The 27,239-nt window shown below is 42.2% G+C and overlaps 3 protein-coding genes across 17 annotated transcripts in view; 2 read left to right on the forward strand and 1 right to left on the reverse strand.

The window, feature by feature from the left end:
* Positions 1–8,470, forward strand: part of ANKFY1 (ankyrin repeat and FYVE domain containing 1) — a 37,649-nt gene extending 29,179 nt beyond the window's left edge. For 3 of the 7 annotated variants that reach the window (XM_082328666.1, XM_082328667.1, XM_082328668.1), the window contains 3 exons: positions 84–230; positions 735–825; positions 1,561–5,993. In XM_082328666.1, the coding sequence (XP_082184792.1) occupies positions 84–230; positions 735–825; positions 1,561–1,693 (371 nt within the window). In that variant the 3' untranslated portion in view covers positions 1,694–5,993. Of the gene's footprint in view, positions 1–83; positions 231–734; positions 826–1,560; positions 5,994–8,383 lie in introns of those variants that run through there. The other 4 variants (XR_014230010.1, XR_014230011.1, XR_014230012.1 and 1 more) reach the window with 4 other exon arrangements.
* Positions 8,471–8,475: 5 nt separating this feature from the next.
* On the reverse strand, positions 8,476–11,722 carry CYB5D2 (cytochrome b5 domain containing 2). Of its 7 annotated transcripts, XR_014230016.1 has the most exons (7): positions 11,365–11,722; positions 11,127–11,267; positions 10,283–10,469; positions 10,114–10,169; positions 9,762–9,984; positions 8,817–8,978; positions 8,612–8,695 (listed from the first exon to the last, which is right to left on the reverse strand). XR_014230016.1 is itself a non-coding variant. In XM_082328671.1 (5 exons), exons 1-5 carry the CDS (start codon positions 11,606–11,608, stop codon positions 8,685–8,687), a joined length of 639 nt encoding a protein of 212 aa, XP_082184797.1. In that variant the 5' UTR covers positions 11,609–11,722; the 3' UTR covers positions 8,555–8,684. The 7 variants fall into 7 exon arrangements, 3 of the variants coding, with proteins under 3 accessions (XP_082184795.1, XP_082184796.1, XP_082184797.1); XR_014230014.1 differs by lacking the exon at positions 9,762–9,984 and having other exon boundaries at positions 8,566–8,695; positions 8,866–8,978; XR_014230015.1 differs by lacking the exon at positions 9,762–9,984.
* Positions 11,723–11,837: 115 nt separating this feature from the next.
* ZZEF1 (zinc finger ZZ-type and EF-hand domain containing 1) overlaps positions 11,838–27,239 on the forward strand; it is a 60,100-nt gene continuing 44,698 nt past the window's right edge. For all 3 annotated transcript variants that reach the window (XM_082328663.1, XM_082328664.1, XM_082328665.1), the window contains exons 1-11: positions 11,838–12,347; positions 16,561–16,705; positions 17,816–18,010; positions 18,915–19,086; positions 19,773–19,972; positions 21,058–21,268; positions 22,744–22,860; positions 23,091–23,269; positions 24,291–24,389; positions 25,469–25,560; positions 26,578–26,726. In XM_082328663.1, the coding sequence (XP_082184789.1) occupies positions 11,982–12,347; positions 16,561–16,705; positions 17,816–18,010; positions 18,915–19,086; positions 19,773–19,972; positions 21,058–21,268; positions 22,744–22,860; positions 23,091–23,269; positions 24,291–24,389; positions 25,469–25,560; positions 26,578–26,726 (1,925 nt within the window). In that variant the 5' untranslated portion in view covers positions 11,838–11,981. The remainder of the gene's footprint in view (positions 12,348–16,560; positions 16,706–17,815; positions 18,011–18,914; positions 19,087–19,772; positions 19,973–21,057; positions 21,269–22,743; positions 22,861–23,090; positions 23,270–24,290; positions 24,390–25,468; positions 25,561–26,577; positions 26,727–27,239) is intronic.

The following is a 27,239-nucleotide window of genomic DNA, read 5'->3' on the forward strand; positions in this document are numbered from 1 at the left end:
AACTAAAGATCCTGCTCTGGACTGAGTGTAACACAAGACCTACCACTTTGTTAACAGGGAAGTGTCTGGCTTTTATCTTTCAGTGCTCCTGTTGGCTTACATGAAGGGAAATGCTAACTTGTGTCGTGCAATAGTGAGAGCTGGGGCTCGTCTTGGAGTTAACAATAATCAAGGAGTCAATATCTTCAACTACCAAGTTGCTACAAAACAGCTTCTCTTTAGACTGCTGGGTAAGTACTACTGGCTACAGTTGGAAGGTGTTTTTAGCTTATGCTTCTGAGATACCTTGGTGGAGGAAAGAACTCTGGACATCTGACTTGGATGACAGTAATTCCAGAGGAGCTGAACTTCTGAATATTCTGCTACTTTAACTGGGGGGTAGAAATACTAATTTTTCTCATGATCAACTGAAAAGTTGCATGATGCAGATCTGGCAAACTTAAATATTACTTTTTCTGGAAGGATGGACATGGAGACTCCTGGCTGGTGTCGTAGTCCAATGTAGCTTAATACCTAGATACTGCTTTTCAACTTCTGCTGTATAGTCGCTGTGGATAATGTGATGTTGATGAAAGCAGCTATATATTGTTTACAAACAAGACTGCAGCTACTGCAGGAGTAGTTAAATCAATTATACTGGGTGCAACCTAAAACTGGAAGAAGCCTCCTTAATGTTACAGTGTACGCAAGAAGTGTCTGAGCCCATTTTGCCTTTACATTTTTGCCTCTAACAGATATGCTGACAAAAGAACCTCCCTGGTGTGATGGCTCCAACTGCTATGAATGCACTGCCAAATTTGGAGTCACGACAAGAAAGCATCACTGGTAAGATGACACATCTTGCTGTGCTTACAAGGAAATGGATTCCTCTTCCAAATGTAGCTAGGCTTGTTCCTTCTGGTGGTTTAGGAAACCTCCATGTTAATGTAGGTGTATAACCAGTAATTTAGCTGAAACATTCCATCCTGTCCTTAGATAAGTAACTTGTGGTCTGACTAAGATTATATCTTAAGCAGTTTGTGAACTTAATATTCCGCTTTGTTGGAAATGAGAAATCATGTCAAAGTTCCAGTGGTGAAACAGAGGATTTAGATGCCAGCTTTCGGTAGTGGGGCTGACTTGCTCTGAAACAGGTGACAGATTTGAGCAGCCACTGCCAGCTTAGGCTAGGGGTGCTGTTTGTGATGTGGAAATGACTGAAGATGCTGACATGAGTTGCTCTTGTGTAGACACGAGTTGTCTTTTCTTAACTGGTCTGAACTTCTACAAAATATGCTGGGTTAGATGGATGTTAAGCTAAGATTTTTCTCTTAGCCCAGTGTTCCAGAGAAACTATACATGCATCAGTTGAAGTTGTACTAGGTGACTGACTAGTATAGAAGCAGCGTGTGTTTTTGGCGTTAGTATTCAATTATTACATGAGAGATATCAGAAGAAAAATGTAGCATTTCAATTCCTACTTTTTAGTGATACTGTCATTGGTAAAGAATATCAAACAGTAAAACCCTAGTGTTTGCTGTGAGTGAGTTCACTTTTCTCCCACCCCTCTTCTATCAACAGCCGACACTGTGGACGCCTGCTCTGCCATAAGTGCTCAACAAAGGAGATTCCTATCATAAAATTTGATCTGAACAAGCCAGTTCGAGTTTGCAACATCTGCTTTGATGTCCTGACTCTGGGAGGAGTCTCCTAGTATGCTGTGGAAGTAAAGAGATTCCCAGTCAGTGCTCCTGACAGCAGCTCTGCTTACAAGCCCTCTGGATAGGGAAGAGGAGGCCTATACATGTCTTCTGCAATAGACTGAACTAATTAAGGACCCTGTTATGATATATTCTGGTATAAATGACTTTGACTGTAAATGTATTGGGCTGTGATAGACTTCACTAGGAATTCGAGTGGATTGTTGAAACCAAGTGACAAAAGAATTTAGACCCTCTTCTAGTTGCAGTGGGGTATGGAAGCTAAAATTGCTAGGCTGATGTTTGAATCGACATAAAACAGGTCTGTCCTTGACATGGTGCTTTGCACTGAGCAACTCTATTAAGTCCTGTGGCTTTCAGGCTGCTTAGTAGAGATGGCATTAAGTTTCAGGGTAACCAGGTATCTTTCTTTGCTTTGTCTTAAAGATAAATGTTCCCTTTCTCTAGAGAAGACTTCTTTTGAAGCTAGACTGAGCTGTTGCAACCACTGTTCATTTAAGAAACTCTTCAAAAATGGGGGTAGTTCGAAGCATAGCTCAAGAATTGTGGCCTTACAACAGAAAGCTTTACAACATCTGATGCAAAGCAGTCAGAATTGCAGATCCACATCTTGATACCTCCTCAGTAAATGTCTCGTTAGCTTTAGCATGTTCAAGAGAAGTGCAAGATTTGGTTTAGCCAGTAAATACTCTTGCTCATCCCTGCTAGAGCTGTCAAAGTCTACTTCGTTGCACTTTCATATTTATGTTGCTAGTCCTTCCAATTCATGAAACTTGTATAAATGAACATAAGTGTGCTGAAAGGCCTAAGCATATGCTAAATGGAGAAACACTAAAACTGGTTAAGTAGTCTAACTAGCAATACAGCAATAAATGCTGAAGTGCATTATGAATCCCATGAGGGAGAGTAGCACTTTCCTTTGGTTTAAAGACCCTGGTTAACTGCTGCAGGAGAGTCAGTAACCCTACCAGTGTAGAATGTGCTGCACCTCTAGACATTAAATTTGGGTCCGTTTTCAGCAGGATTGCTGGTGAGTGGGAGCGTATTTGGAGGCTTCCTATTAACATTAAGCCTCTGGCCTTGAAGGAAGGATTCTGAACTGGCAGTGCGGTGCTAGGCATTCAGATTAAGCTGCAGTATTTTAATGTAGGCTGGTTGTGCTCTCTTAAACATGCTGAATCTGTAAAAATCCAACACCACTTTGTCTATATAAACAGGAAAGTACTTTGCTGATAGACAAGATTATGATTTGGTGGGCAAAGGCTTCAGTCAGAAAAAAAATGTGTACTTAAGCAAAACTACATGCCATGCTAAGGCTGTTTTCATCCTGGGAGATGAACCTAGTTTAGACTCAGCTCAGCATTCCTCATCTCTACTCCATGAACTGGTGTGCATTTACTTAATGACTGTTATCTCCAGTGTACCATATGGACAAGTTGGTGACACGTTGCCCTGGTTGGAGTAGTGACTTGTCAGTCTTAAAGAGTAAGATGAGATGATAAACCAGACTGCTGCTTTTATGGGAGACTTGCTTGAGGCTTTTCTCAAACTTGTACAAGAAAAGGATGGGAGAGGGTGTAATTGCTGACATTTGCACGATGAATTTCACGTCAAGTCTCACTTGATCTGCACTTTGATCTTCCAATATGCATATATTATAACTGGAATCTCACCCTTGTAACACTAGAGAAGAATAATGGATGATAATACAAATTTGCCTCCCTGTTTAATGTCTCCTGCTGTCACGTTCTGACAGAATGCCCTGGGTAACACAACTGGTCCCTGTAACACAGTTACTAATACAAATGGCGCACCTCTGGCATAATATTCTATGTGAATGGGGTGGAAAATAATGGTGTCTGAAGCGTTTAACTGCAAGCTACAGTTTGGTGTTTCTGAGTGAAATGGATGATGAAAAACATTGTACTTCCAGTCCATTGCTTTCTGATGTTTCAGAATACCACTGGTTGCAAGTCTCTAGCAGTGAAAGATAACAGTGATGGAGAGAAAATGCATTTGGTGAAAGAAGTCTTGACTATAGTGTATCCCATGGTAACATGTTGACTTCCTTCTTGATTTGGAGCTGCAGTGCTGTGGAGTGGTAAGTCAGTGCTCGCAACACTGAAAGATAGTGGTAGAAGAGTGTTCTTCCAAGGCCACAGCCTATAGACTTCAACTTAATTGGAAAAACTGCACAACATGTAATTGCTAAAGCATTTAAACATCACTTTTTCAGTGACTTCTCTGATGGAAGGGGCAAGGGAACAGGGAGCTCAGTTCTAACAGAATAAGCAACCTTTTTAAATGATGAAAAATGTAGATCTTGTGAAAATTCAGCTTAACTGAATGGCAAGTTTAAGGCTGGCTAGTTGTTCTTTTTAAAAGTAGAATATTAATTATAACTGCCTGAAACTCTGGGAGGGATCTGGGAAACCGTATGTAATGCTCCTAGCTTGCTTTTTACAGCCAATACTGTACCAGCTTTCTGCCTCACTGAAGTCTGAAAGGAAAGTTAAGGTTATTGATAAACTAACGTACAGCCTGAAGTGTTCATTAAATTTAAAGCAACTAAATTCAGCAAACTTGATCATTTTAAAGTGCCTTTTGAGATAGTTTCCTTCCAGCCAACTCTAAATAGCTTTCTGCCAGAGTTAAAGGGGAAAAGCTCACAACTTGAACCAAAACCCAAGTTAGTTCTCTTCTAGCTCTTCAACTAAAGAGGTTGACCCCACCAAACTACTGGTGGGGCTCAGTCCTTTATGCACTCTGCCTGGTATTGGTCTGAACTCTCAGACCTCTCAGATTTTTGGGGGAGTTTTGCTGGCAATGCTCCACTGCAGGGTACAAATGTGAATGGAAGCACTTGGTAATGTAGTAGTGGTCAACACATTTCTCCATAAACAACTGCTCTTCCTTTTTGTAGCATACTACAGTTGTGACCAAAAACCCCACCCCTCTTACCCCTGCTGTCTTTAAGTGGTATCTATTCACTGGAGACTCAAGTCTGCCAAGCGTTGAACAACAGGGTAAATGGAAAACAAACTAACTTCTGTCCCTGGGAAGTGATGCTGTCAAACCAGGCTTCAGGCACTTCAGGGCTGCATGGGAAGTCTGCGGTGGTTCATACTGTAGCTTTTTGTTCTTAGCCTGGATTCCTTTTGATTGCAGTCATCCAGCACTCTTATACAAGCACAAAATGCGGTCTGGCTTAAGTTCTAATTTGTGTGTCTGAAAAAGGTGTAGTCACTGTTTCACACCACTAAGTGGAGTGAGGATGTTAGCGTTGAAGGTACTAACGCAGCGTAGCAAGTTGCTGGCTAAAAGCTGACAGATGCCTTAATGACTTCCTGTGCTGGAGAGCAATGGCTTGTACAACTTCTCACATAGTGCTTATAAATTAACACGTAACAATATGGGAGGCCAAGGCTGGATTTTTTTTTTTTTTTGTAGATCAAATGTTAACGGGCAAGTCCTCTTTTACCTGTAACAAGCAGAGTTGGGTACTGCAGCAAGCTCGTCTCTAGAAAAATCACAGCTTGTATGAGTGACAAAAATAACTCTGAACCTTCTAATACCCTCTGTGAAATAGAAAAGGAAGTCTTAGAACAATGGCATTTTATCTGCAATGTTTGTCTGGAGTCATTGTAAAAATGTATTTTTTCCAATATGCATTACTTTGTTGTGTAATGATTCTACTTGTAATAAAATGCATAACTAGATAATGCATCGTGAGGTGGAAACCTTGTTAAGAAAGTATCTTCTCCTGTAGAGACAGCTCTCCTTCTGCAAGCCATCCTTCACAAGCCACAAGGAAAACTAGGGATATAACATTCAGTTGGGCATGACAACTTTATTCTTCAGTCTGAAATTATTCCAGGTATTCATTTTAGTGTTGTGGAAGTGCTATGACTGGTCTTCTGGCTGTCAAGTTTGGCTGGTGTTCAAGTCTATACCATATAGTCATCTTCAATGCCTTATACGAGACTTACCTATAATCACTCTTACGAAACAATCCTAACTTCTACAGGCCAGAGCTGGTTCACAGAGTAAATCACTTCTTGGCTCAGATGCATTTAAACGGACAAGCTGAGCTGAGTTGACTCCCAGTAACACGCTGTTAGTGCATTCCGTGGTATACTGGTGGGCAGCTTAGCCTCCTGGAAGAGCACGTCACTGCTGCAGCTTTACTTCAGGCAAAGGAAAGCTTCAGTGCAATAGCAAAACCAACCAGAACATCTTGGTGAGATTGTGATGCATTAGTCTTTTTTTATTAATAAAACTTCCTAAAGTACAGATGAATGGTGAGCTTTATTAGAGCACTGTGTTGACTTGACCCCTGTGTAACTATCACTGTTTTCTTCTTGCCCTTTCCTACCATGGGAGAATCTAGCTGAGCTTTTGAATTTTTTTGAATTTCTACTCTTTTGAGTAGAAACAAGATAATCTTGGAGCACTTCAGGTCAGTGAGGGAGTCTCCTTGTTTGCTTTAATAGATGACTTATTCCTTGTGCAAGACAAACTTCCCCCCCCCACCCCCTGTGTTTCCAAACACTAAACTGAGGAATAAGCTGTGAATTCGTTTTCAACCAACTTTACTTTAAAGCAACACCATCCCATCTCTCCTTCCTGCAGCAGCTTATTTGATTTTTGTGTAGCTCTTAAGATCACAACCCTCCCCTCAGCATTTGAGCACTATCTGCATAATGCTCAAGCATTACAGCAAGATGAAACTTGCTTAGAAGTTACACAGCTGATACACCTTCACTAGGACTCCAACTTGTGACACTGATTTCCACTTACAAACTACTCCTTACAGTATTTAATAATCTGGAATTTGCTGCAACTTTTAAAGCTCTTTTAAAGACACTTGCCAATCACTTTTGGGAATGGTTTGACCTCTAAATACAAGTTCTTCATAAAGATGTGTCCAAAAGCAAATGGCATGCTGATGCTTACAATGCCCACTAAGTCGTGGAGACAATGAAGCCCTGCTTTGCAGCTCTTTCCTGCAGATTTTACACAGCTCTACTTTAGGATTGCTATGTGAAGTGAGTAGCCCACTCCAATCTCAAAGATGGCACAAGCCCATGGCTGAGTTTCAGTTTTAAAAGCGTGACTGAGGACTTGAACGCTGTGTGAGGGCTCTCCTGCCGCTCATCTACATGTACAGCTTCCACTGATGACCGCTAAGAGCTGGCACATCTGCCTGAAAGTGCCTTGGAGGACTTCCCTTCACAGTTATGGTGGAAAAGAAACACAAGAACCAGGTTAGAAAAAAAAAACCCAACAAATGCAAAACTCCAAACATTTATTACATGTTTAAATTGCTGTATGGCTCCCATCCATGGCAGCTGTAGCCTCATCTGAACATCGTAGGTGAAAAGTGCTGTCATCTGTCCTGCTGTCACGGCAATGAAGTGAGGACTCTTGCTTGGAAGCAACACTGCCAGGCCTCCTGTAATCTCACTAGTTGTTAACTAATTACTTAGATTTGTGGGACTTTCTTTAGAGGTGGTAGTAGCTCTCAACTAATGAGTTTATAAATAGGTGGCAGCTGCCTTAAGGAAGAAAACACAGCTCAGCATGGATCTGTGCCACTGCTGGATTCTGTGTAATCTGGGTGCCTCTCTCAAGGCTGCAGCTACACCAGAAACTGATTCTAACAGTAGACTCCATGAAAAACAGCAACTGCTTCCCGGCAGCCTGGGGTTTATAGCACCTAGGCCCTGCACAGGTGTTCCCTTGTCCTTTTCAGCCCCACAGAGAAATGGTAATAACTTGCCCTGCTCTTCTGGGAGTCGCTTATTACTGAATTTTGCCAGCTGTGATAAAATATATATGGTCTTTAAGGGAGCTGGGCTTTGTGAGGATACATCCAGCCTCAGGTTGTAGCCTGAGGGACACGTACCAGATGGGAGGAGGTCACATACCAGAATGGAAATAGGAGGCAGGCGATTACAGCAGGATGGTCAGGTTACCACAGAGCTTTTGTTATTGCCTATTTAAAACTTAAACTTATTTAAAACCCTTATCTGAGCAGTCTGAAAGTAGTGAATCAGAGGCCCAGGATGGTGAGGTTAATATAAAACAATGATCCTCATAGCTGGCTTCCAATATCTTCTTTGCACAGTATCTAATACAAACACTCAATGAGGAAATACAGCTATGACCTTTGCCTTCTGTACTCCAAGAATTTGATAAAGCTTGTGTATAATTAAACTGCACCAGTTCATAGATACTACGTACCTTAATTATAGGAGAAATGCAGGCTTCTCCCTGCAACCTTTAAACTCTTTGGAGTCAGTCTGGTGCCTGGGAAGGAGCATTAGCACTACAATGCTGTAGGCAGAGGACACTGCATAAGCTGAGGTCGGTGATGCTGCAGTTCTTGCGCTCACCACCTCGCTGCCTTAAAACACCTTGCACCTGCCACCATGCACACAAGCAACTCTTTCCTGACCACACACGAAATCAGTTTTTAAATATCATTCAGGCAGTGCATCTTACAGTTTGTTGCCAGGTGTAAAAATACCGTAGGAATAAAGCACTAAAAGAAATTATCCCAGTACTGATTTTTTAGCCACTGACTTGGCTGAAGTGTTTCCTCCTTCTCTCAACTCTGTCTCCACACATTAAAAAAGAGCCACAAATAACAGGAAATTGTTATTGCTCCCTTTTCACAGACAGATGGAAGGGAATGGAGCTGGAGCTGCAACTGCCCATGCAAGGTGCAACATTTTGCTGCAGGACTCTACGCCCCCCTCGAATCCAGCACTCGGAGTCACACCTTTAGGACACACTGCTCGGCCAGCGGATGGCAGCCGTCGTATTCCTCCAGCTGAGGGTTATCCAGATCGCCTCTGTCGCCGTGCTCGGTGGAGTCCGGCTGGCCCCACGGGGGACCAGTGGTCCTCACGCACACGCAGCGACTCCCCCTCGAACCAGGCCGGTACAGCTTCCGGGGGACTCCGGTCCAGTCTCTCTTCACTCCCCCACTGTGAATGGAGAATTAAAATAAATTACAATTCAAACTCATGAAAATGCTTCCAGTGAACAGAGAATCATTAGAAAAAACCCAAGACAATCTGGGGGAGTTAGAACTAACAATGCACTCACTGAGGTAGACTTTAATCCCAACAGCCAACATCCCACAGCTTTCTGATACCTTCTTATTGGCTGTGCTTCAGAAACCCGTCGCCTGAACCTGGTTTCATCAGTGCTGCTACACGCTCTCACCCTTCTGGGAGCAACCAACGTCTGCTTCCCACGTTTCTATTGCTGGAAAAGGAATCATAGCCGTATGTAGCACAGCATGTCTAATGGCAAAATGCCTTTTCTGGGGGGAGCTAATTGCTCACAGCTAACCACACGCCGCCTTCTGTGCTGTGACCGAACACAGTGATTTTGAGAACTAGGGCAAAAGAAAAAACAAAGTCTCAAGTACTTCCGCAACTATTTCATAGTGTCTCTTTATAGGCCAAATCCAGCCTCTTCTCCTAACCGCTGCATCTTTTAAGCCTGTAAACTCTTACACAAGCGACTGCCACACAACACCCGGTCCCAAGGCTGCACCCAAGCTCATTCACGCATAGAAACAGATCCCCCAAGGTACGCGGTGCTACTGGTGTACTGAAATGAAGCCTAAGCATTTTGCAATGTGGTCTGTGAAACTATTTCATCTTCAAACCAAATAGTCCCTAAACTGAGAGAGGAGTACAACTAAATAGGCCAAGTAGGAAATGACTACTCAAAGCTCAACCTCATCTTTATGTGGTTTTAAATGAAAACTGTTGTGACAGTAGCCTGTGAGACAGGCTGTGAAACTGTCTGAAAAACATGAGCTAATCCTTGCGTTCCTGATAGGTGAGAAAACCTGTTCGAATGCAGCAGATGGTCCTTGTGGGATTTCTGTCCTGTTTTCCTGAGAACAGAAGGATCATGCGCACATGTGGCAAATTCTGAAACCCGATTTTGATTCCAGTGTGACAGAAGGGTTTTTGCCTCAGAAATAAAATTCCTAAAAGCATTAATGATTGGGATGAAACTTTATTTTCCTCTTACCTGCTCATCAGGTCAGCGAGCAGAGTTCTCCTCCGCTACCTCACGCCAGAGAACATTTTCACTAGCCCAACCTACACCTCTCTGCGACTCCAGACTGGATGGAGGCTATCAGCGGTTGCTGGACTGGCAGAGAAAATCTAAGGACCCCGATTCACACAGCACCAGCAGCAAGACCTGGCACAGGGAGAACGGCACCGCTGCTCCTTGCCGATTGGCTCTGCCTCTGTCAGAAAGCACAGCCTGAGGAACGCAGACAGGGGACGGGACCACGCCCGGCATATTCCTGCCATGCCAGCACTCGGCACGTTAGGACCAGCCTATGCTCTTCTGTGGAGAAGTCAGTAGACCTCACCTGCAGTCTGTGGAGTGCGGTGGCTGCAGGAGCCAGGACATCTTCCTACACCACTCCTGGCAGGAGAGGCAATGACAAAGCTCAGGGCGTCCAAAAAAAAAAAAAAAAAAAGGGCAGAAATGCTCTGCTCCGAAGGGTCCAAGCACGATGGCAGGAAGGCAGGGTTTACCTCTGTCTGGAGCACCAGAATCGGCTGCCCCCAGCAGAGCTCCATTCAGAGTTGCAGGGTGGAAACTGCTGCTTCCTCTGCTCGCTTTCTGCTTGGAACTTCAGAGCCTCCTCAATCGCAGCCTCGGCCTGCCTTAAGGCTTCTGTCGGTGCCCCATTTTCATCATAGAATCTGCCCACCAGCTTCCCTGGGAGAGAACATCGATTAAGACCGCAGTGTTGCCAGGCAAGGAAAATGAACAGTTCTGTTTTTTTGAAAAATTTGTTATTTAGAAGACAAAAAAAAGGAGAATCTCGCCATGGCCCAATTTTAAAACCGAACTGAGCTTACATCCCTTCCATTCTTGGATCACACAGCAATTTACCCACATTAATAAATGCACACAGGACAAGCTCAGGCACAGCCTCATTAAAGATCACAAAGTCAATGCCACTTTCAGCTGCGGAACCCAGAAGTCTTTCCCGCCCATGCACCTCAATCCCCAAAATAGTTTCCCTGCCCTGCTGCTCCCACAGTCTCCCGAGTCGCGCTCATTTCGGTACTCGCAACGCCGGCTCCATGCCTTTTGCTCAGCAGAGACGAATAAAAGCAGGGCAGAGAGCTGCAGCTGACAGCTCAGGGTGGGAAAACCGTTAAGCTTGGCCTTAGAGGAAAGCGGACCTAAAACTCGGTCTGATTTAGCAGCGGCGCCGGCTGATGACTCGCAGGTTCCAGCACCTGGTCCCCAGCAGCGCAGGGGAGAGACCCTGACCCAGGCTACGCAGCGCCGGGTCCCCGACCCTCCACGGCCCGGCGGCAGGCCCACCCCGCCGCGTCCCGCCGGCGCCCGGCCGGGCCCGCTCACCCACGGGGTGGTAGTTGTCGCCGTAGAAGGAGAGCCAGCTCCGGATGGCGAGCATCTCCCCCGCCGACAGCCCCGAGACGTCGTCCACCAGCCCCGCCTGGGTGAAGTCGCCGGTGGCAAACGCCCTGGTGGCATCTCTCCCTGCGGGGCGGGCGGGCGGTGAGGGCGCTGAGCCCCCCGACAGGGCCCCGTCAGGCCCGCGGCCCCGGGCGCCCCCCCGCCACCCCGCCAGCGGTACCTGCCAGGCCGCTGTAGGCTCCGCCGGGGCCGTAGTGCCTGCGGCCGCGCTCCACATCGAAGACGCGGCCCAGCACGGCGAGGTAGAGGCCGGGCTCGCCCGCCGCCCCCCGGTACCGGGCCAGCTCGGCGGCGCTCAGCAGGCGGCCGCGGGGCGGCAGCAGCCAGGCGCGGGGATCGAACCCGCGGCCCAGCAGCCAGGCGGCCCCCAGGCCCAGCAGCGCCGCCGCCGCGCCCCGCCACATGGGTCACGTGTCCGCCACGAAGCCGCCCGACCCCTTTCACGACGCCTTCCTCGCCGCACGGCAGCGTGGCGGCGGTTGACGGCAGCGTGGTGTGTGTGGGGACACACAGACGATCCTTCCCCGCGGCGCCGCTTTACGGCGAGTGTCGCGCGGCGCGGCCGCAGCGTGCCTTTCCGGGGCGGGGCGGGGCGGGGCGGGACTTTGCGGCGCCGGGTGTCGCTTGGCGGCAGTGTGGCGCGGCCGCCGCCGGCCGGGAGCTGACAGGTGCGGCGGGCCGGGAAGTTGCTGACTAAGCCGGGCCGGGCGGAGCCGGGGGAAGGAGAAGCGGCTCTGCCGAGCCTCCGGCCGCAGCGTCGGCGCCTCCGAGGGGCTCATGGGGACGGCGGCGAGCCACAGCAGCGAGGAGGAGGAGGAGGGCGCCGAGGAAGGCATGGAGGGGGCGGCCGCCGCGTCTCAGCCCGGCGCTCCCTTCCCGCCCGGCGCAGCCGCCTCCAGCCCGGCGCCGCCGCTGCCCCCGGCCGAGGTGCTGCTGGACCAGGCCCGGCTGCGGGAAGCCACGGCTCGGCTGCGGGAGGCGGCGCTGCCCGAGTCGCTGGTGTCGCGACACCACAGCACGCTGGTGCGATGGCTGGAGGAGCGCCTCAGCCGCGGCGACGAGGCCGTCAGCCTGGAGCAGTTCTGCGAGGTGCTGGAGAGCGTCTCCCGCCTGGCAGCCGGTTCCCGCGGCGAGAGCGAGGAGGTGAGGGGGCGGCCGGGGCGGCCGGGCCTCTGCCCGGGGCGGGGCGGGGCGGGGAGGGGAGCCGAGCCGGCAGAAACAACGAAGCTCCCTCCCGACGGATCCGCCTGCCCCGCTGCGGGGACGGGGGTGAGCGGGGCGGGAGGCGAGGGAGCCCCTGGCTGCTGCCGGGCCGGGCTCCCTCAGCCGGGGGCTCTTCCCGGGCCCTCCGTGCCGGCAGGACCGTGGAGAGCCCGGTCCCCCCTGCCCGCTAACCGGGGCAAGGCCAGACCGGAGGGTTCTGCAGCAAGGTTAAAAAAAGTGGCTGCCGCTACCGATAGGCAGGCTGTCAACTTATAGGTAGCTTTTTTTAATTTATGCCTCTCTTCAGTGACGGTGCTCAGCAGCCACTCCTGAATAAAATGGTTATTTACAACAATATTTCTGCTGTTGCTACCGCTCGTGCAGCTGGTGGTAGCACAGATAGGAAGTTCTGTACCAGGAATTCCTCTGAGATAGTTCTTGACGGTATCAGCAAGCCTAAGTTTACCAGACTTCATTTTATCGTTGCTTTTCAAAATCAGCAGTGAAGTTGTCAAGTATCTCATTGGTATCCCATTATGTATTGTAAAGTAAGAGTTTTGGAAAACTTGTAAGAAAGTAGTGTAAGTAAGAAAGTAGTGTAAGAAAGAAAGCAGTGTAAGAAAGAGCTCCCCCTCCACAGGCAGAAGGCCTTAAGGTAAGGTGTTGATGGTAGAAGAGAGTACAGTTTGCTTTCTGCTGTGGGAAGGGATATGGGGAACTTGACATCTAGAACATTTGATCTTTAGCTTTAGTCTCTAGCTAGCATTTAAAACGCAGTAGAATACCCTGTTGGGAATTTCACACTCAGTTGAGAAAGTGGTTCTGTCTGAATTTCTTACTGCATGCAGTTCCTGAGTCTCACCAGTGACTTCCTTCTGTCTTTGGATTGCTCCTGAGTAGTAAAATAACTTGGTAAACTGTTAAATCACACATGCGCTCCTTGAAATCAGTGCTGACGTATTAACAAAACTCCTGGAAACTGGGAGGAGATGACTTTTGTTGTACAGATAGGTATGTTTATACCAGACTGTTTTAAGTAGCTTGCTAAAATGCTGTCTCCATTTCCAGTTCCTTTACAAGAGCCAATAAAGAACACTGTAACGACAGTAAGAGTGAAATTAGTACATCGGGGTTCTTTCTGTTAATGCAAACAACTGAGCTTTGCGGGCTGCAGAAATATTTTGAGGATTGTCTGTATTGCACATCCTCCTCTCCATGAAGAATATAGGTTTTAGTTTGTTTTGTTTTTTCTTTTCCCCTGGCCCTTCGGAGTGGGGAAAAAACTTGTCACAGGATTTATCGTGGTGCGGATATGTGGTCACATCTAGTCTGTCCTGCAAGGCTGAGATGTTGGGAGTTGTGTGGAAAACCTTGATGTCATTGTTTCTATAACTGGCACAAGCCCATGGGCCGTAGTATTTTAGATTTCCAGGCTGTATTTTACACTGATGAGAAGTTAGTTTGTGGGTGGCAGGTCAATAGGCTTCACTTCTTAATGTTTATAGAATCCTGTCTAGCATAGACTAAGTTTTGATCTGCCCATTAAGTTTTTCTGTTCTCAGTGTGGGGCTTGTGAACCACATACTTTGAATGCTTTGTGGACAAAACGAACCTCTGTTTAAATGCAAGATCTGTTTTCTAGATAAACTGAACTTCTGAATAATTTTTTAATCATTAGTGTTTTAGCAGCTATCATATAATGCATCCAGCTTTTGCTTGAAACATGAATGCTTCAGTTCTGCTGAGAGAGAAGGATGAAATACAGAGTTTTCCTCACTCACACTTTAGATATTGTCATGCTGTCCAGCTCCTGAGCTGCCTGTGAGACGACGGGGTGATTTTTCCATGTGCCATGTATCCTAGTAATCACCTTAGCCACCATTTCTCAGGAAAGATGTTTCTTTTATGGTTCTTCATGTTCAAGGTTGAACTGGGTAGGAAGTGTGTGGACTTAATGCTTTTATTAAGGAGCAGAATGCAGCTGGGTTGTGGTAAAGCTGCTGCTGCATTTGTATCATGTCCCAGTCATGAACACAACTCAAAAGCTCTGAGTACGGATTTGCATACTGATTTTTTTTTTTTTTCCTTTTTTTGCTTAGACCCCCATTGCACAGGGCAGCTTGTCTGAGCAGTGGAAATTGTGTATGTTTTCTGTAAAATATACAGTTTAGGTTATACTGAACAGTAAAAAAAATAATTTGAGAGTTCTAGGGTTGGCACAATCTACTGAGATCATAGGAAGAGTTTAAAAATAAAATAATAAAATAGTGTATTAAGATGCAAGGAAAAGCATAGATGTGGTAATCTTCCCTTGCATCAAAGTATAAGAAATCGGTTTAAAGTAGCTATCAGCAGATCCAGTTGTGTCGTCTTGTGTGTGGTTTGTTTTCACCGGTAATATCACAAAACTTGCTCGCTTGTTCACGTCGTATTTTAGTAATTGCACAGTTTGACTTCAAACATGAGGAGAAAAAGTCATGATGGCAAGAATGGCGTGGTATGAAACCGTACATTGAATTTTTTTGGCAACTGAGTTGTGTTTGTTAAAATTAATTCCCTCTGTATTGTTGTCCTCAAGCAAAGGTCTTAGTTTTTTGCTTCAGTATCCACCGATGCCCAGCACCAGTCATCTGTACTGGCTGTGGTAGCTACTGGATGCCCAGCACTGGTCCTTTTTGCTGCTAAGAATAAGTTTTTTTAAAGGTGATCGCTGTTAGCGTGGGTTCAGCTGTATGTTTAACAAGGGTTTATAAAAATGCTAAGCTGAAATTCAGATCTGCGCCGCAGAAGTGCCGTTGGAGCTTTAGCCAGCTAAAACACGGCATTTTGATTCTGTTGTCTTCTGAGGACTTTGCTCTCATTTAAGTGGTATAATTATGTCATGGTTAATTGGCAGGTTATTTTGATCTTATCATTTTGGATTATTTCTCTCTAGGATAGTGCTTTTAATGGTACATCAAGATTGATAATCGGGTAGCAAACCAAGAGATTCAAGCATAAGCTTCCTCCCGAACAGCAGTGATTTCTTGACTCTGTCAGATACTTGTGAGGTGATCCGTTCTTAGAGGCCAAATTTACTTGGCTATGCAGCTGAACTTGAAATACCGAGTTCAGGGCTGGGAGACCAAAGTCTTGCGTGTAAAGAAATATCTTTTGTGAGTGCATTCCCAATTTATATGAAAAAAATGGATGTTTCTGAAATACTGCATTTCTTTTTGGGGTACGTTCATTTTTTTTTTTAAGCAATTAAACAGAAGTTTGTTTCCAAATTAAATACAATTGTAAAAATACAGCTAGTTTTTTTAATAGTAGTGTGTTGCTGGATCATGAGTTCTCTGAAGTGGCTAGTTAAAAAAATTACATTTATGACCTTGGTTCTGTTTTATAGGGTTAGCTGAATAAAAATATCTTGTACTTTTCGTTAGTACAAAGATGTGAAACGCATGGCTGTGTGAGTTACTTTTTATACATGCTCAACTTTTTGTATTAAAAATTTATGTTAAGGTCAAAGTTAATAAAGCTGACAATGCTTCCCTTCAATAACAACAAAAAAAAATCTTTTCTAACTCTCTCCATTGTTTTCACAAATACTTTGACAAACTATGTTAAACTGGTATTTTGTGTAGGAGGACAGTATATAGAAGGAAGTACACGTTTAAAAAAATATTCTGATTGTAAGGACACTTTCTTAAATAAAGAAAATATTTAAAACCTGAAAGAATTTGAGTGGATGCAGTGCGAGGTGGATGCAACAGTAATGAGTAATGGATGGTACGGCTTTTAGAACTAACTCACCCTTTAACGGAAGAGCTTTTTAGCGTTCTTTTGTGAGCACCTTCTTCATAGTCACAGACGTCGGGTGGATGGATAGCGCTGATTCACTGGTATAGATGATGTGCTGTCTCCACCTAAGCATAACTACAGTTGACTTTTATAGGAAGGCAGTGCAAATGCCTTAAAACTTGCTAAAGTCTGCAGATTTCCAGCCAGGCTGTTCCCTGTTGTCAGGAATTCAATACTATGGAAAACGGATTCTTCTGATTTTTATTTAATGTTGTTATAATGTTTGCTGCTACGGTTTCTATGAAATACCTTGAATTTCTGCTTAAAGTAAATATGCTGAAATAAATTCTCTTTTTTTGTTTCTCTTCAGGCCTTTGCACAATTTGATGCTGAAGGAGATGGCACCGTAGATGTGGAGAATATGCTGGAGGCTCTCAAGAATTCTAGTGGAGCTAATCTTCAAGGGGAGCTTAGCCATGTAATCAGGCAACTGCAAGCTTGTTCACTAGTTCCAGGTATGAGAACAGAGTGACAAAACAAATGGTTTCCCAAGTCCTGCCCTATATAAGGAGTGCTGCTTCAATAAATTGCTTTAATAGTGTTGTTTGTCCTAATCTTCTCAAAACCATAGTCCAAGTCATTCTCGCTTCTCTAGTATCAAACAAGTTGCTGTAAATTAAAAATTTTCCATAATTACATGCAGCTAACTTACTTTCATAAATAACCAATATTTTCTTCTCTGTGTGACTGGGGAGCTTCTTATCCTTGTTTGGTTTATCTCACAGACAGAAAATGTTCCTTGCAAAATTTTGGTGAGTGCCTCACTAATGCAGTCATGTACTCGGTAACTGGAGGAATAAATCCTCCATTGAGTCCGTTTCAGGTGATGAGTCATATACTTTATTATTATTATATTGTTATTTAGCATTGGAAATCCTGCTAAACCATAATTGACATTTTGTAGCGTGTAGTTTGGAAAGTGTCAGTTTCCAGAATTTGATTTCTGGGATAAGTATCAGTTACTGGCTTTCCTTCCAAGCTTTTGATGGTAAGTGGCTAAAGGGGATTTGCCTTAGAGGATCAGACAAGCAGTGTTAGAATTGGCTAATAGATAAGTCAGAGGAGAGTACTTACGGGGCGGTATTCTGTGCATCTAAATGCGCTGTGATTCAGCGTACCACTGTTCAGGAGCTGAAATTTCTTATGAAGTGGGTGGAAGGCATTGGGCAGCCCTTTGGGAATAGTCCGCAGTGCCAAAGTGAGATGCGTAGCATAGCTCAAGGTGAGTGATGCGAGTACATCAGCTCATTAGCCAGGCAGCATCCGTTTCACCTGGATATTGAAGGTAAGGGTTTGGAACTTTTGGGACAGCAAAATAAGCGTAAGAACTAAGATTGTTTTGAACGCCTTCAGGCATTTCAAGTAACTGGCGAAAACATTTGTCTGCACCTTTCACACTCCTGTAAAGGCTGCAAACTTGAGCTACTTCATGTGATTGAATGTAGTTCCAATATTGGCTCCCGTGCTTAATTTGGATTTACCTAATAATAAGATGTAGAGGCGGAAAATGATGACTTGGTCAAGTCAGGTGTTGCAACAAAGATAGAACTAATGTCTTTTTCTAGGTTTTATTGATATATTTTCTGAATCAAAAGAGCGTCTTGGTCTTCATGCTTCAATGATACTGAGATTCTTGCACCGCAATCGGATTTCTAGTACTGCCATCCCTTACCCAGTGTTGGAGTACTTCAACAATATCTGTACTATGCGGTCTTCTGTGTTGAAGGATTCTTTAGATCGACTTCTCCTGAAAGAGAGAGGTATGTAATATCTTTCTTTTTTTTTGAGGATGGTAGTGTAACCATAGCTTGAAGAAGGGATTACAGATAAAATAAAAAGGTTTCTTTAATGTTTAATTTTTAACAGGCGTGACTTTTTATGAAGTTGATCTGCATGCTTCTGTGGTTTTTTTGTTGTTTTTTTGAGGGACATAAATATGTTTCCTAACTGCCTAGCAATCTGAGTAACACACTGGGGTGTTTTTCATTTTGCTCCTGACGTGTTTCAGAATGATGATTACCAATTTGTCATATACTTTTTTGAGTCAAATATCTCTCCTAGTTGCTGGAAACTTAGTTTCCATGTGAAGGTGAATGTTTTCTGAAGTTGACTGTTCAGTATTAAAAAATAATTTATTGTTTTGGGGTGGAGGTAGTGAATCTTTTATTGTATTTCAGATGGGACTGTCCTGGTTGTCTCCCTAGAAGGAGGGCTCCTTTTCTTCACAGCTTGACTTGATATTTTCAAATCTCTACACTTCTGTTGAAACAGATCAAGTTACTTGGGGAAACAGTCTGCTTTGTCGCTTCCCTAGAATAGCTGAATTGAGGTTTTCTCCATCATATTTTGCTTTTTCCTCTCGTTTCTTTGTATTTTGACATAACAATAATAAAGTTCTGATGAAGCCAGTATGAAAGGAGGAGATAAAGGCTATTGAACTCCAGGCAAGGTAGGTGTTTTCATACTGCAAGTGGTAGATTGAGATTATTGTGATTTCACCTGAAATGAAACTTTGCTGTCTTCTAGGTTCTGTCAGAAACACTTCTTCAGGAGCTGTGTTCTGTGCCAACAAGTTAATTTATATGAGATAATTATTATAAAGGTATAATAATTCTCAAAAACAAGCAAAAGAAGGATGTTATGAGTGATTTCTTTTCTTTGCAGAATACCCCAGTGACTTGAATGGTAATCAGGAGTCGGACAAACTGAAGTCTGTCACGAAGTGCTATACTCACATAGAAACCTCATCCAATTCCGCTGATATTGACAAGATGACAAATGGAGAAACTACATCCTTCTGGCAGTCGGATGGGAGTGCTCGCTCGCATTGGATACGGTGAGCAGCGCAGCAATACACAGCTGAGTTTTGGGGTAGTTAGTCCTTAGGTTTTACAGGCAGTGGAGTGTAATTGAAAAAAATTGTGGAATTAATGAGTGACGGATGAATATAGTTGAAAGCAGAAGTCATTAATCTCTGCATAAAGTTTAAAGGCCTAATCACCGAGTAAAAGTGTTCACCTGTAAAATGCATGCGTCTTCCATGCTGACACATACCCTTGTTTTGTAGCTAAGCTTTCCAAACTGTATTAGAGAGGCAGTGGTCAGTTCTTGAACGGAAGCACTTTCCCACTGTCTAGAACATTACTGCTCCATGAAACAGAAATGTTTAGTGGTTTTTCGGTAGTGTGTATAGAATGTATACTTTAAAAAAAAAACCACACCTCATTTTGGTCATTATTGAGACTACATTTTCATTCCTGAGGAATGAATTCTCAGTTGAAAAGCGGAACAGTAGAAAATTCTACATTCTCGGTGTCAGAGGTGACTGTCTTTTAAGTCAATTACAAGTTTTCTAACTTGTCCACCATGATATGGGGTTGGTAACGCCTGTGAAGCATTAGGTAATTTCCAGTGGATTTATTTGTGTTTGTAGAAGTGGAAACTGAGTGAAGCTTAGCTAAAAGGGAATTGCTTGGCTTACCTTCTCTTTGCAAGAACTGTTTTATCTTCTTTGCTTTGCAGTTTAAAGATGAAACCAGATGTTGTTTTGCGACATCTGTCCATTGCGGTGGCAGCTAATGACCAGAGTTACATGCCACAGCAAGTCACAGTGGCAGTGGGAAGGAATGCCAGCAGTCTTCAGGAGGTCCGAGATGTTCACATTCCAAGCAATATCACTGGCTACGTAACACTGTTGGAAAACGCTAACATTAGTCAGATGTGTGAGTCAATAAAGATACCATTGGTATATTGTTTTGCTGCTTTTTTGAAGGTGAAAGGTTGGGTAGATCATAGAATGATGTGTTGAAATTTCAGTCATTAGAGTAGAAACTTTTGGCCTCATCTTTAGGTCAGGGAAATTGTTTTAATTTCTAGCCTATAAGAGAGTCTTCTGAGTCTTTCTCATGGCATCTGTCTAACTTGGGCTAAAGGTTGAAGAGCTAGAATGGCTAAAGATGCAATTTTAGCCTCTCAATTTGAAGGCACTAGGCAATTTTAAAATATCTTTGCTTGCAGAGTGAAAGCATATGTCGGATAATAGTATCTAGCAAAAAATCTGCTCTGAGCAACTTTTTTTTTTTTTTGGTAGCAAAACTCAAGTTGGTCAGATGATTTTTGTAAAGCAGGTTTTATGCTAAGGATTTTCAAGTAGTGTTATTTTTAAGTCTGGTAGATCTGTGGGTGCTACATTGGAATCAATCAGAGGAAAGCTGCTCCTTCCTAAGATGGTTTCTGCAGCTTCAGAAATTTTGTCCCTTCGGTTCAAATAGGCAGTTTTCACGAAGCTGAACTTTCCCTGCCACAGAAGCAGGCAGTAAGGATGTTGTTCCTCAGAAATAACTAGGACAATGTTAGCTATGCAAAATGGTCAAGGTCTTATGTGAAAATTTTTATGTAACTTACAAATTTGCATTTAGGCTTTACTGTTTTTCCCTATCTTCTCCACTACCACTCCCAAGGTACTTCCTATGTAGGTAGGTAAAAAGGTACTAGTGAAATAATCTATAATCTGTTTTCCACTTTGAGGGTCGTTTACTCCTTTTTTCCTAATTTCTAGCTGTGCAATTTGTAATGGATCACATAAGCCATTCAAAGGCTAAATTTTCCAAATCGTAGGGTGCATGGTGAAGAAACACATGTGTATAGTTGTCTGTATGTGGGAGTACTCTTACATATCTGCTGCTATTTTATCTGCTGCTATTTTTCTAAGAGTCTTTGCAGTAATTACTGTTTTGAATATCTGGATTCTTCTAGACCTAATCCAGCAGAAGAAATGGGAAAAAAATTCTGTTTTGTGTTTTGACAGATGTACAGATAAACATCAAGCGTTGCCTTAGTGATGGATGTGACACCAGAATCCATGGACTCAGGGCCATCGGTTATCAAAGAGTTAAGAAGGTGGGCGTCTCTGTGTGCGATGCTTCTGCGATCTGGTACTGGTCTCTGCTGACCTCTCTGGTAACAGCTTCCATGGAAACAAATCCAGCCTTCGTTCACACTATTTTACAAAATACTCAGTAAGTACCAAACTTCCATGGTGTATGATTTTTTTTTTTTTTTTTTAAGATACTTCCAGCTTTAGTAAACTAATCTACCTTGTGTAACTGGTTTCCACTCCCTCCATTAAGGTGTTTAAACGTCTTTTTAGCTATGGCACTGTTTAAATTTTGGTACTTCTCTTTTATCCGTTTGCACATACTAAAACAAGTGTAATTCTCCTAGCTGTTGTATCTAATCTAGTTGTTAAGCCATGACTGAACAGACACTGAAAAATACATTTTTTACCTATCCTTTGACTTGTAATAATTTTGAGAAGCCTAAAATGAATTAATTTTCATTATTAATTTTATTGATTATAAATATTGTACACCTTCCACTTATGACTGGAGCTTAATTTAGCTTAATTTTCAGCAAATTTTTGCTTGTGTAATGCCTTGTCATGCATTACATGGGGATATAGTCAGGTATATGCAATATCTCTGTGCAGATGTTTGGTTGCGGTGATTGGCCATTTTCTGTGTAACGTTTCCTTGTTTGACTGCCAAACACTTCTGCTTGATGACTTGAAGGATTGGAATCCTAATAAAATCGCTACACACCCACATCAACTTTTGTAGAGCTTAGCTAGCATGATGCCACCATGCTTAAGAGCACTGCTGTCGTTAGGTTAATGAATACTGTAGGCTAAAGTCCACTAAGCCTGTCTTTTAATTTGTGTCATCTATGAATCCTCTTTAAAGTTTAGGTAACTTTATACATGCTTTTGTCTGAGGAAGGTTCATAGTTGCAAGCTTTACTAAAACTGAGGGCCTTCAGTTTTGCTACAGTTTAGATATTTTTTAGAAATATAACATGAATACTGAGCTAATAAAGCCTAAAAAAGTTATAATGGAGAAATCTTGACTAAAAATATACTTTCAGGAATTACAAATTCAGTGTTTAGAATTATAAAGCAAAAACCCAAGCTTTAGTATTGGATAGAATGACTTTGACGAAACCGCTTCAGAATTCCTATTGTCCGGGGTTATGACATTATCTTTGTAACTCAAACAAAAATTCTGATCTGAGCTAACAAGTTTCTCTCTTAGTTTCTGTAATTGTTCTGAAAGAGTTTAGAAGTATTTTTCCCTTTATTAACGGGCTCTTTCTCAATTCTAGAACTATTTAAAACGAAGCAGTACTTGGACACTAAGCTATTTCTAATGCTGTCACAGATTTAATTCAAAACCCCTTGATTTATTTATCTCATTAAGTCTGAGATTATGCGACTAGATTCAAGATTACCTAGCAGTCGTTGAACTTTACCTGCCTAGAATGCAATACTGGTTTTACCTTTTGAAGAGATTCTCTGTGTAAATACATTTGTTGCACTCAGAAGCTATTCGTAGAGACCTGCTCACAAAAAGCATGAAGATTCAAATGTCTAATTCATTTTAGAAGGCTGTTTTCTCCGATTCTGTCTGGTTTTCTGATGTTCTGTCCTTTTTACTAGGAAAGCACTGCAACACATGCCACCGCTATCCCTGACACCGGGCTCTACAGACTTTTCAAGCTTTTTATCTCCAAATGTTTTGGAAGAAGTAGATAGCTTCCTTATACGAATAACAAGGTGAGTTTGTGTTGATGTATTTTGATGCAGTAGAAAATGGTTTAGAAGAATTTGTATAGCAAATTTATCTCATTTTTACTCACCTGCTCTTTTTTTAGTACCTTGAAAAATTCAAAGACATTAAGAAACAGGCACCATAGATTTTTTCCATGCGAGCATTATTTGTCTTTATTTAAAAACAATGTGTCCTGAGTTTTCTTTTCATACTGTTGTTTTTTTTCCCTCCCCAGTTGTTGTACTACTCCAGAGGTTGAACTCACACTCTTGGCCTTTGCCTTAGCCAGGGGGAGTGTCGCTAAAGTGATAAGTTCCCTTTGTACAATCACTGATCATCTGGACACCCCATACAAGGCTTCATCCCTTATCGCTTCCATGGCAACAGTCAGACAGAACCTGCTGTATAAATACGGTAAGTGAATAATTGTTGGATCCTTTACTGTACATACTTATAACAATATGCAGCCTTGAGTTGTTTTACTTGTTCTGCTGGGGTTTAAAATTATACAAGACTTCTAAATTAACAACTGTTACCAAGAAGAATTGCCCTAAAAGTTGGTGATTAGATCAGGTTTCTGTGATCTGAGAATTGAACCGGGTGGCATCGTCTTGAGGGAGAAAACATGAGCTTTGTAGATAGTGGCCCCTATATCAAGATGGTGATAGTGTTTGTATTGTATAACAGGCAAATGACGTCAAGTACTTTTATTCTTCCAATAACACACTTTTTTGTATGTTTAGCCTCAGTAAGTGGTCATTCTTGCAGATGTGCACAAATTTAAAATGTGTTTTAAATGTAATGTCGTTAACATCTATTTACGGTTCTTTTATTTTCACTGTTATAAATTAATCTGAGTATGTCATAAGTGTAGAGCTGCGCGTGCTCTGGCATAAGGTGGTAAGATTTTGCTGTATTGGCTGTACTTGTTTGATAAATCTGTATTTTCTCAGGTGTCAACTTCTGAGATTATCATTAGCCTCTCACGAAGAATTTTTCCCTTTGTTTGCCTTTCAGTATGTTTTGTCAGGACTTCGTGGCTTGTGCCAAAGAAACCATTAATTATTTTGGAATTATAACATCAGTATTTACTTTAAAAAGTTTTGAAAATTGCTTCGTTTTTCCCAGAGCAGCTGCTGCTTTTTGTAAGACAAGAGTGATATTTCATGTATTGTGAATTCCAAAGTGTGCACTTGAAAGAACATCAGTTGTCGTGATTTTTCATTGCCCTTCTGTCTGTATCTAAAACTTGAGCTATTTTAAATTAACGTGTCTCTTATACTTCAGTTTCTTCCCCCTTTTTTTTGTCTGACAATGGTAAAAATCTCGATGTGTTGTAATTTTTTCCATTTGTTTTCTGTATGCAGAACTTTAGAAAGCATATTTTCCAGGTTTTTTTTATAAATTTGATAAACCTGTTGATTTTCTTACTCAGGAAAACCCTTACGGCTAACTCTGCAAGCTTGTGATGTAAAGGGAAAAGAAGATAAATCAGGGCCCGAAAACCTCCTTGTAGAGCCATGGACTGGGGATGGTAAGAGCCTGGACTTAAAATCCAGAATATTCAACCAGACACAAAGGCTATTAGCCAGGCTGTGGTGCTGTTCCATATATATTTGGTGCTACTGGATAGTTTTATGATATGGAAGCTCTGTAATTAAAAAACAAACAAACAAACAAAGCAAAACAATAACAACAAAACCCAAAAACCAAAACAATATGTAAATTCTGTTTTACAACAAGGTGGATTTCTCAGGAGCCAGTTTATTGTTAAAACAAAACAAAACAAACCAAAAAAAGATTGGATTTTGGGGAGAATTATTGATATTCAGCAATGAGCTGTCACAAAGAAAATTTATACTAGAGCACGTTTTGTGGGTTGAAGTCATTAGTCATCCACTGCTGGTTTCCCCAATATTGGTGGAGAGATGCGGTAAAAATAATTGAAATTTTCACTGACTACACATAACTTAATTCTCCTTTAAAGCCTGTCTTTGTTAATGCAATGATTTTATGTACTGGATGCAACCTAAAGAAAGAAGTTTGTGTTTCTTGGCCTCCTTTTTAAGTGAAATACAACCTAATTTTTTTTTTTTTAAAAATATGTATTGTCTTGGGCAGTGCTATGGGTAAATGAAAGCTATTGTGATAGCAAATCAGGCATATTCTAAATGCTTATTTTACCCCTTTGTTGGCTCCTGTGTAGTGTTTGATTCTTTAGTTATTTTGTGGATTGTCTTCTGTTGTTTTATGGATCAGAGTTTGGGGAACAGTGAATTTTATCGGTGAACAGAGCCACAAGCCAAAGTAATAATTGGGAGTTCCTAATAACTTTTAATGGAGAAACACTCTTGAAATTGCTGCAGATGTTGCAGCCCCGAGAGAGAGTGGCTGGAGAGACCAGTGTATGCTCTGTGGGAGCGTATACTAACGTGATACAGTCTTTTCACTTGTCTTTTACTCTTTTATTTAGAAAAATTTCCTAATGAGCATTTCACTAGAAAAGCATCATGGTTTTGTTTCCCCCCTTCAGTCCACAATCTTAGTATTCTCTTTCAAACAGTTTGCACTAGCAGTCCTTCCAAACTCGTTCCATTCCCACTGCTGCTTTAGGTTTTCTTACTGAAACTGGGAAGACCAGAGCAAGTATCATTCTTTCTACTGGAACTGAATCTTCATTTCAAGTGACACAAATTAGAATAAAGGTATGTAGTTCTGCTGTGCTTTTCAAGTAGAAGGCTTCCTGTTTTCCCTAATGGTAGAGGTGAATTAGAATATTTTTTTTTTTCTTTCTTATGAACTGAAATATTAAATTAGTCATGCACTAGTGTTATTTTAGGGGTTTACTTTTATGTAAGTCACAGGGAACTTAAGGAAATGGAGGTCTTAAATTGCTTCAGGGTACTACAAGCATGTAGTAAAGACATGTATTTTTTAATGCTTTTGTCTGTATCTTGTAATATACTCAAGCCAGTAAGCCTTAGGTGTATGGTTTCTTTCTAAAGAGTATGGATTTATTTGTAGGATTAAATACCTTAAAATAATGTTTCAACCCTGAATAGCAGACTTCAAGATGTATATAGTATGTGAGTTCAGATTAAATGTAGGGTCTTTCAAATGCTTTTTAGAGACATCAGTGTAGTTTGAACACTTGGTGCAATTTTATCTGGTTTAAAAGCAAGATGTTGTGATTAAATCTCACAGCTGGGACAAAACTTCAGTGAGATTTCTGCAGCCAAATTTATTTATTTATTTATTTAAGACGAAGCAATAGTTTAATTCCTGGAACAAGGATGCATATTTCAATGTCAAAGACAATTAAACATGGATGGACTTCTGGCAAGTAAATTCTAATTGGAGCTGGAGAGGCAGCTAAGCTCTTTTGCAGTGTAGTGATACTGGGATACATAAGTTTAGTTTTGTTTGTTTTTTTAAAGTCACAGTATACAAGATTAGAATGAGGATTAATATGTGGAAGTGTAGTTAATGCAGAGTGATAAATGTAGCAAATATTAACCACGTAGAGGATCCTGGTTCAGTGAGTTACAAAAGTTTTCATAACATTTCTCTAAATGTGTTTCATTGTTCTTTAGGTAAAAAGTGCAATTCCAGAGATCAGTTTTGTCAGTACTTAGTTGCTTTCTATAACATTTTTTCTGTGAAAGCAACACCTCCTTTTACTGCTAGCTTTTTAATACGTTGCTCTGGATTTGTTCTTTTAGGTCCGAAGAGGTGCCATCGGGGCCCAGTGTGGGCTGGTGTTTGCTTATAATAGTGCTTCGGAAAAGTTCCACGCAGAGGAACACTTCAAAAGATTTGAAAGCTATGACAAATGGAAGCTGAGGGAATTCAAACAATTTTTAAAAAACAGGTATAGGTGGACTTTTTGTAATGAATACAGGGAAAATAAATATTATATTAGATCTTTTTGCAATGCCACTTGAGCTACTGAGAATTGTTCCAAGTGACTTAAAAATGACGCATCATTTAGTTGTTACTTGTTTGATTTTAATGAGCCTCAATGTGATGTGTTTGAGGAAATAAGTATATAGCTGTTGTTCTCAACCAAGAGGTTGATTTAAAGATCTGTTTAAAAAGGGTTATAACAAAATAAACTTTCTACTTGAGGTGCAGATCACTGATAACAGAAACAATTTATAGGAAGATCATATGTTCATTAGCTTTTATTAAATTACTTTCTCAGAAGTGTTGCTTAGGAGTGAGGGGAGGTTAGCGACCATGACTAAAAAGATGTTCTTAATTTTCTTATCTTGCATGTGACAGAGTTTGGGTATGTGAAAGTTCCTGTGGTCTCTCTTCTCATCTTTATAGCCGTAACATGCTAAAAATATTTTTGTAGAGTGTCAACAGCTTTGTAGTTTCT

The sequence above is a fragment of the Platalea leucorodia genome, assembly GCF_965183815.1.
Source record: "Platalea leucorodia genome assembly, chromosome: 16".
In the NCBI taxonomy this organism is placed as follows: Eukaryota; Metazoa; Chordata; class Aves; order Pelecaniformes; family Threskiornithidae; genus Platalea; species Platalea leucorodia.

Excerpts from the sequence above, each read along its gene's own strand:
- CYB5D2 (XM_082328669.1), bottom strand. The coding sequence starts at position 11,608 with ATGTGGCGGGGCGCGGCGGCGGCGCTGCTGGGCCTGGGGGCCGCCTGG. Across the intron at positions 11,268-11,364 it reads AGCCTACAGCGGCCTGGCAG|GGAGAGATGCCACCAGGGCG; the intron begins GTACCGCTGGCG and ends CCCGCCCCGCAG. Across the intron at positions 8,696-10,282 it reads TTCTGGTGCTCCAGACAGAG|TGGGGGAGTGAAGAGAGACT; the intron begins GTAAACCCTGCC and ends CTCCATTCACAG.